The following is a 9,392-nucleotide window of genomic DNA, read 5'->3' as shown; positions in this document are numbered from 1 at the left end:
GAAATAGGATAACCATTGGGCACAAATCATCACCCATCCGGTTATGAATCCAACCACAATGGACTCCTCACGGGCACTCTAGCAAGAAGTGCCCCCATCCAAAAGAGCAACAGGATACTGACCGCAGGGCTGAGCCAGGCCTCTAGCCCAGCTCCGCCATATATAAAATGCAGGAGAACTAAGGAATTCCACGGTACCCCAACCCTTACATGCTTCAGAGGATGAGCCAACAAAGTCCCATACAGGACACAGCACTTCTCCCACCCTCACATCAAATAAGAAGGAATATACCACTGAGCCCCAAGTCAAGGGGAACCCAACCAGCCACAGAACATTACTACCAAATAAAGGATGATCATGACCTTTCTCATTCTCAGTAAAGTTCCAACAGTCATGAAACAGTTAGAGGGAAACACGTATCAGGAGAAAAGGCTGACTCAACCCAAGGGAAGAGTCAAACAAATCCCAGACACTATATGAGTATTTTCATCATTGGACATATATTCAACTGCTTGATTGAGTGGGAACCTAATGCAATTTCATGTTTGGCGAGTCCTGTATACATCTCTAATAAAATTGGAAATTGCTCTTAAAAAAAAACAGGAAAAGGCACTAAAACAAAATTAAAAGTGGTAAAACAAATAAAATATCTGATCTAAATTAGCACCAACTACAAGGGACTTTTCTGGAAGGTGGTGTTTAGGGTAATCTCCAAAGTGGTGCACATGAAACTGGACCTGGGCCCTGGGGAAGCTATTTTCGGGGTGTCAGACCAGCCGGGGTTGGAAACTGGCGCGGAGGCAGAAGTCGTAGCCTCTGCCTCGTTGATCACCCGAAGGCAGATCCTGTTAGGGTGGAGATCAATCTCTCCACCCTGGCATGGCGGGGGGACCTGCTAGAATTCTTAATGCTTGAAAAGGTCAAATTTGAAGTGAGGGGAAGGATGGAGGGGTTCTACAATTCATGGGCGTTATTCATTATGCACTTTCGAGAATTGGATCACATCGAGCATTAGGGGGGTTGGGTGCTTGGAGGGTTGGGGGGAGGGGGGCTGTTTGTATAAATGGTGACTATGGGTGATTCGTCATTCCTTTTTGTCATTTGTTTATGTTAACCTGCGAGCCAATGCCTGGGGTTTGGTGGGAGAATAGGATTATTGTTATTAGTATGGTGATTGACATTACATTCGTTACTGATTATTGTTTATTGTTGGGTGTAAATTTGGGAGAAAATGTGAAAAAGGAGAATAAAAAAATGTTTTTAAAAAAGAACTCATTGGGTCAGAGGAAATGCAGATCAAGAAGCTGAAACACAAATGGGAAGAGGAGTTAGGAGGAGAGATAGAGGATGGTCTCTGGGCAGATGCGTTGAATAGAGTCAACACGTCCACATCATGTGCCAGGCTCAGCCTGATACAATTTAAGGTCGTTCACCGGGCACACATGACAGTGGCCTGGATGAGCAGGTTCTTTGGGATAGAAGACAGGTGTGCAAGGTGTGCGGGAGGACCAGCAAACGATGTTCATATGTTCTGGGCATGCCCGAAGCTTAGGGGATTCTGGCAGGGTTTGCAGATGTCATGTCCAAGGTGTTAAAAACAAGGATGGCACCGAGTCCAGAGGTGGCGATTTTTGGTGTGTCGGAAGATCCGGAAATCCAGGAGGAGAAAGAGGCAGATGTTCTGGCCTTTGCCTCCCTGGTAGCCAGAAGACGGATACTATTAGCTTGGAGACGGTTACTATTAGCACAATCGGTTGTCTGACAGCTAGAATTTTAGCGTTGCTTCTTTTAAAAAAAGGTTTTACGATAGAAGAATTGATTATATCTTGTAGTTCATACAAAAAGATTCAAATACACAGCTAATTTACATATTTGGCTACATACCAAGAAGGATAACCATGCTACTGAAATATCACTTCTCCCAATAGTCCAGTACACATTTCCTAATCCTTCCAAAGTCAGCATCACAAAAGTGCCGACATTTTCCCATCTGCACCATTCCTGGTCAACAATCTCTTAATTCTTTTTGTTTTGCAATTCTGCTAAAACACATTTCTTGGAAGGTCAACCAAGCGGCATCATTAACGCCCATACACATAACCATGGGCCGAGCTTTTTTTAGCAGAGGAGGAAAACGTGAAATAAAAACGGAAAATGTTGAAACAACTCAGCAGGACTGGCAGCATCTGTGGAGAAAGAAACTGTTTTTTTTCATAAAATTAGTGTATCCAATTCATTTTTTCCAATTAAGGGGCAATTTAGCGCGACCAATCTACCTACCCTGCACATCTTTTAAGTTGTGGAGGCGAAACCCACGCAAACACGGGGAGAATGTGGAAACTACACATGGACAGTGACCCAGAGCCGGGATCGAACCTGGGACCTCGGCGCTGTGAGGCAGCAATGTTAACCACTGCGCCACCGTGCTGCCCTTAAAGAAACAGAGTTAACGTTTTGAGTCCAATATGGCTCTTCTTCAGAACTGAGGAAAATGAGGACTGGGGAATAACACAAAAACAAAACTCGACTGTTCCATAGTGTATTTTGCGTATCACACCACTTGAAAGCAACACTCCCAAGAAGTAGTACTCCGAGACAAACCCAATCTGTAACAAAGAAGAGTGTAATTTGATGTATTACTCAGAAATCAGGTGTCAATTAGCAAGGGTGATTTTGGTGTCAGGGTAATGAATGATCAAAAATGGTTTCTCATCAACTGTTCAAGAGCTCAGCAGAGCATGGTATAATAATGTATCTTTTTATTACCTCTGTCTATCTGCCCATGGTCCATAGTTGAAATCTGTTCCTTTACCACAAACAATGTCCAGTCCCCAACATGGTGGTAAGTCTTGTAATTTTGTACTTTCACTGCCTGGACTCTCTTCAGCATTTTCATCTGTTTCTTCAGGTACAATACCTGCACAAAATAATAATCATTAAAATCATATACCCATGTCCTGTAATAGTAAACAGATAAAAAGAACAATATACCATTTGAATCCTAAAATTGTACAGCAGAGACTACTTAGTCTATTCTGCCAGCTCTTTGAACGAGTGATCCAATTAGTCCCATTGCCCTGCTCTTCAGCCCAACCTTGAAAATTTACCAATAAAATTTCTGTAAAATATAAGATTCAAAGATTCGTACAGATACAAAATTAAATGCAAGACAAGTCTTGAGGGAAAAAAAGGAGGCTATCTACGAGACAGAAAGTCATTCTTTCCTTTGAGGGAGATGCTTTTCTTAGTTATTGCTGAAAAAAAACCCAGCAAAAAGAACTTTAAACAAGGTTTTTTTGCAGGGTGGCCAAGGGGGGGAAGGAGGGAATGAAGGTTAAGATCAGTCGTTTGTTCCAACGCCATCGTGAGATTTATTTTGGACTTTCCAACCGGTCTTATGTAGGGTCACATGACCCTCAGCTTTACTGACACAGCCAGAGCTAGCACTTGCTCACTCCAGCTCCCTAACCCACCTTCTTGCTGCCAACCCTCCAACCTGGGGCCTCTATCTGGGAAAAGAGTTTAATAGAGAATGTAAGAGTCAACCATATTGGGACACAGGTGCTCAGATTCAAATTCAAACTTTTGTTCAAGTAAAATAATATTTTTTTAACCTCTGAACTGATTTTCCACATTGGAAAAGTAACACTGTCAAAATAAGTTAAGCAGTGAGCATGTGCTAGCTCTGGCTGGTGTCAGTAAAGCAGATTTGTATTTTCTATGATCCGAATTGTGAGAAGAAGCCTAGACAAGAGAGGAAGAAGCTGTGTGAAGGAAGCCTGAAGGACTAGAGAGGAAAAAGATGAAGATTTCGTCACAGAAGTACATTAGTAATAAAAATCTGTTTATAAAGATTGTTCGTGTCTTATGGCTCTTGAACATCTGAAGATTTTCTACGGGAAGGCAGTCACTTGACTAGCACTCCAGAGACCCAGGGTAATACCCAGATCCCAACATGGCTGGTGATGAAATTTGAATTCAATTTTTTTTTAAACTGGAATTAAAAGTCTAATGATGACAATGAAATCATTGTTGATTGTTGTAAAGACCCATCTGGTTCACTACTGTCCTTTAGGGAAGGAAATCTGCCAATCTTAGCTCCAGATCCACAGCAAAGTGATTGACTCTTAAATGCCCTGGAATGTCCTCGGTTGAAGGGCAATTAAGAATGGGAAACAAATGCTGGCCCAGCCAGCAATGCCCACATCCAGTAAATTAAAAAAGAACTATAACTTATAATTAACTATAACTTATAAGTTAGCGTCATTTGCAACTTTTCAAATTCGTACTTATAATTGCTGAGCTGAAACCACTAATAGTATATATGTAAATAGTGGACAGTGATCCCAGCACTGATCACTGTGGAACATTAGTTCCCATCTTCTGCCACCCTGAGTAAATACCTTTCAGCCCTACTCCTCTAGTTTCCTGATGTGTAAGAGACTTGCTATCAGTTCTATTCTTGTCCCTATTCCATAAGCTCCAGAGTCTACTATGCCAGGCATTGTCAAACTCGGGTGGGTCGCGGACGGGTGTCGGGTGGGCTTTTAATAAAGCCGGCTGCAAGCGGCCTTCAAAATGGCCAGGAACAGATATAAAAAACTTTGGCTGCACTGCGCATGTGTGCCCGATCATCGGTGCGCATGCGCAAAATGATGCGCATGCGCGCCAATGATCGGGCACGCATGTGCAGTGCGGCCGCATTTTTTTTATATGGTCGCAGCATTCGGGTCCATTGGGGCCAAAAGGACCCAAAAACATTTCCTCCATTTTTGTCAGCAACAAACAAGATAAGAGAAAATGGTGGGTCACGCAGGTCAGCCGGTGTGGGTCGTGAAGGTTGGCCAGTTGGTAAAAATGGGTCCCCGGAAAAAAAGTTTGAAAAAAACTGCGACACAGTACCTTTATCAATGAGTTTTTGAAAATTTAAATGCATTACATCTACTGCATTACCCTTTTATACACCTTTTTATTTCTTCAAAGGATGCAATGAGGTTGATTATGTAACGTCTTCCTTTTTGAAATCTGTGCTGACTACTGTATTTTAATTTTAAGAGGTTTTTCTGTTATAGTAAAAATTTGAGTAACGTTTCTACCACATTCCATTATTTTTACTGCCATAATTTATACAGTACTCAAAATATCAGGTCTTAAAAGTATAAACAAGGAGTAAGAAAGTAACTCTAAGGAAGACAGCAACAAAATGTAAGAGGTTAATAAATTTGCAAAGTGGATGCGTAAATGGGAAATTAGTTTCAATATAAAAGCAAGTGTGAGACAGCATACTTTGATAAGAGAAATAAAGAGATCATATACTCCTTAAAATAAGAGTCAATATGGGGTACAGACAACAAAAAATAATCATTTAAACCAGTAATGCAGATTAACAAGGTCATAAAAGTATTAAACGAAGCACTGAGGTTCATTTCTAGGGACTGCATTTGAAAGACATAAAAGCTATGTTAAACCTATGTAGAACCTTGTTTAGACCACACTTAGACCACAAGAGTAATGTGCACAATACTAGACTATATAATGAAAAAATAATAGACACACATTTATAAATGTGAGACCAGAAATATTAGGGGAGACTGAACAACCTGGGATCTTTGCTCTACAGAAGAATTGATTGAGGAATATCCTAAATAGTGTTCTTCAAAATTATGTTGGGATTTGATAGGGTAGATGCAGCAAGGTCATTTGTGCTAGTGGGGGGTTTCAAATCCAGGGTCATAAAAAACCGACACAAATAAATCTAATAAGGAATTCAGGAGAAATTTATTTACCAAGAGATTAGCTAGAATGTGGAATTTGCTACCACATGGAGTTGTTCAGATGAACAACATACATGTCTTGGCTTGAGAAGTGCAATTGAGAGAAAGAAACAGTGGGTTACGCTGATAAGTTTAGAAGAAAAAGGAAAAGAGGTTCATTGGAGCATAATCACAGGCATAGGTTAGTTTTTGTATCATGAGGTCTATGCAAACAAAATATAAACATTAATTCTGTAACAGCAATATTTTCATCAAGCTATTAAGTGATAGATGCTTTCAACCAACCTATGACGAGATGGAAGTGCAGCATTTAAAGTAGGGTATCGTCAAATGGGGCACATTTGCTTTTGGATTAAGAAGCCAATTCTTGAGATGCCCGTTCTGACACAAGTGCCACATGAAGCTACCAGGTGTTGTTCTACGTTGCTTTTTTTCGGCGATGGTATCTGCTGCCATTCTCTGTTTGCAGCTGGCATCTGTAGCCATTGGTGATCATGCTCGTTCACACCAGAACACATAAGGTGTTTCTATTTTCCTCTGTTGTCACCTAATGGCTCCTAAGTGCGATAATCGATGTCCAGGGCTCATACATCACATTTGCAAACGTCTTTGAAGCGGAGCTTTGGGCATCCTACTGATCATCTGGCTCCAGTTACCTCACCATGCAGAATATGCTTGATCGTTTTCCATCTTGAGGACGTGCCTAAGCCAATGAAGGTGCCATGTTATGAACACCACGCTTATCTGCTCATTGGGAACTCCAAGTCCTATCAGTCTTCAGAGTTTCAACGCAGGTGGGAGCGGGCATCACGTGCGCAGTTCTGTATCCAGGTCAAGGACCAGCTCTGTGCGCCAGATGTAGAGTGCCATGACCAGCAAATTTCCCAGGTGGGGGATATAAGGGAAGGGACAGGGAGAGGTCGCAAGAAGTGTCCCAGACCAGGCAAAAGGGAGGGAGACAGAGAACAGTTCCAAAAAGACCCAGACAAGAGACAAAGATAACAATCAGAAACAGGTCCCAGATAAATTCAGTTAAAAGAGAATCAGATGAATAGACTTCAAGTTAACACGCCGCTGGGGCAAAGGGACCCCTTTGGAGCAGTAGCGTTCTGCTCGGCAGAGACTAAAATCTGAAGTTGAGTCTGTAATTTGATGCTTGGATATATACTTGAAATCCAGACGAATAGAATCTCAAAAGACAAGACTGAAGCCCGTTGAGGTGGGCCACAGTTAATGCTATTGAGTCTGGTAATTTGAAGTGAGCTCAGGAGTAGCCCTGAAGATTCAAAAAGGCTGCGGAAGGTTGGTGACTCAATTATGCGGGCCGCTGGAGCAAAGGTACCCCTTTGGAGAAATAGTGTTCTGCTTGGCATGGCCCAAGAACTGATATTGTGCTTGTGAGTTGATATTTGAATGTACTTGGTAATCCAGGGGAACAGAAACCCAGAAGTTAATGTTGAAACCCTGTGTCATTGGCCATCGTTGAAGCCATCTAAGCTGGAGCAACCTTTGGAGATAAATCTAAAGCAAGATTTTTGAAGGTAAAGATTGGTAATCCATGTGTGAGAGACACAGGGTTTTAATGAGCTTGTTAGCCTATTGTCTGGTTGGGTTTCTCAGAAATCGATGTCATCTGTTCGAATTACATCTGTCATTCTTTGTGTAATGTGGTTTGCCTCTTAATTCACACGTACTTCATACTTACCCTCAAGACAGATACTGTAAATTGTTTTATCTTTCTGACCTTATATAGTAACATTTACTTTTATTTGTACAAAACCTGTAACTTTACGGCTTTCTATAAAACTTGTGGCTTTATTCTATTATCAAGTGTTCTGAATCTCAAACTTGTCTGCTTTAAACAAAATGTTATTGGCCCCTAACCAGATCTCACTAACAACTTGTGGGTATGGCTAAGGAGCATAACAGCCATTCCGTCACTTTCATTGGATCACAGTGAGATTATTAGCCCTGTCAAAGGAATTCTGGGACTCCTTTCCTAACAGCACTGTCGGTGATCCTACAACACATGGACTGCAGCGATTCAAGGAGGTGTCACACCACCATCTTCTCAAGGGCAATTAGTGTTGTGTAATGAATGCTGACCTATCCAGCAATGCTCACGTCCCATGAATGAATATTTTTTTTAAATTGTCCATGTTTCACAGTCATACAACAAGGTGTAAACCATGAGCTCGGTCCCAAGAGTCAGTTTTGATGTTATTCGAGGCTTCGTGAATCGGATAATAGCTGCTTTCCCTGTGGCTATATCAAGTTCTACACCGAGGGATATATTGTTTGTCACCATAGACCATTCGTCACTATGAAAGATCCTACATCAAGTGAGAAATGAGACCATTAATTTATATCCTTTATAGCGCAATCATATTCAAGGATTTTAATGTGTAGATTTAAATTGACTTTGTGTCTGATAAAGTTTATGAAAATACATAGGAATAAAGAGCAGAAGTAGGCAATTCAGTCCTTCAATCCTGCTCCGCCATTCAATCAGATAATGTCTGATCTCTTCCTGGTCTCAAATCCACCTCCCTGCCTGTTCCGCATATCCCTTTAACCTGTTTTTTTAAACCAGAAATATATCGATCTCCTTCCTGAAACTATTTAATGATTCAGACTCCACTGTACTATGGGGCAGCGAGTTCCACAAATTCACCACCCTCTGCGAAAAGTAGCTGCTTAGTTTTATAATTAATAAGAGAAATAGCAATTGCAGAGAAGAGAAATAGCAATTGTAGAGAAATTATCCACGCGTGGAGCTTTGCTGAAAAAAAGTTGGGTTCCGTGTGTAAATAAATAAACCTCCCAAAAATAATAGAAGCTTTCTGATCTCCATAATTCAAAAATTCTATTAGGAAAGATGCAGTAGCTTCAATAATAATAATAATCTTTATTAGTGACACAAGTAGGCTTACATTAACACTGCAATGAAGTTACTGTGAAAATCCACTAGTCACCACACTACGGCATCTATTCGGGTACACTGAGGGGGAATTCAGAATGTTCAATGCACCTAAGAAAAACGTCTTTCGGGATTCTGTGGGAGGAAACCGGAGCACCCAGAGGAAGCCCACGCAGACTTGACTGGAACATGCAGACTCCGCACAGACAGTGACCCAAGCCAGGAATTGAACCCGGGTTCCTGACGCTATGAATCAACAGTGCTAACCACTGTGCTAACATTGATTTGGCATTAAAACAAAACCCGTACAATAAGAATATCGGATATAGTAGAGGCCTGTCAAAACTCATACCTTAGCATGATTTAGAAGAGGAAGGGAAGAAAATAGAGAACAAATTAGAAACAAAAATAACAGCCTTCAACTGAAATCCAAAAGTGAATGACCGGGAAAAATAAAGTTCAAAGCATAGTACAAGAGAAAAATACACACAGACCTGGTTCATCCATGTAGTAATAGATATCAACATCATTTGATTGCATTACAACAAAACCCTCTCCCATCAAACGAGGTGGCCTAAAGGGGAGAAAAATAAAACAAAAACTCAAATTAGATGGATGTCGTTGCTATTGTAAAACAAATGCTATGAACTACAATATACTGTTCTAAATATTTTGTACTGTAACAACTCAATTCATTA

General features: G+C 40.9%; 1 protein-coding gene across 12 annotated transcripts in view; it reads right to left on the bottom strand.

The window, feature by feature from the left end:
• The window catches only part of kiaa1109 (KIAA1109 ortholog), a 534,122-nt gene that overhangs the window by 441,408 nt on the left and 83,322 nt on the right, over positions 1 to 9,392 (bottom strand). For all 12 annotated transcript variants that reach the window (XM_038792378.1, XM_038792369.1, XM_038792381.1 and 9 more), the window contains 2 exons: positions 9,189 to 9,268; positions 2,767 to 2,917 (listed from right to left, as the gene is read on the bottom strand). In XM_038792378.1, the coding sequence (XP_038648306.1) occupies positions 2,767 to 2,917; positions 9,189 to 9,268 (231 nt within the window). The remainder of the gene's footprint in view (positions 1 to 2,766; positions 2,918 to 9,188; positions 9,269 to 9,392) is intronic.

This window comes from Scyliorhinus canicula, chromosome 3 (assembly GCF_902713615.1).
Source record: "Scyliorhinus canicula chromosome 3, sScyCan1.1, whole genome shotgun sequence".
NCBI classification, from domain to species: Eukaryota; Metazoa; Chordata; class Chondrichthyes; order Carcharhiniformes; family Scyliorhinidae; genus Scyliorhinus; species Scyliorhinus canicula.
Note: the sequence above shows the minus strand (reverse complement) of the source record. Positions and strands in the feature narration are given on the sequence as shown.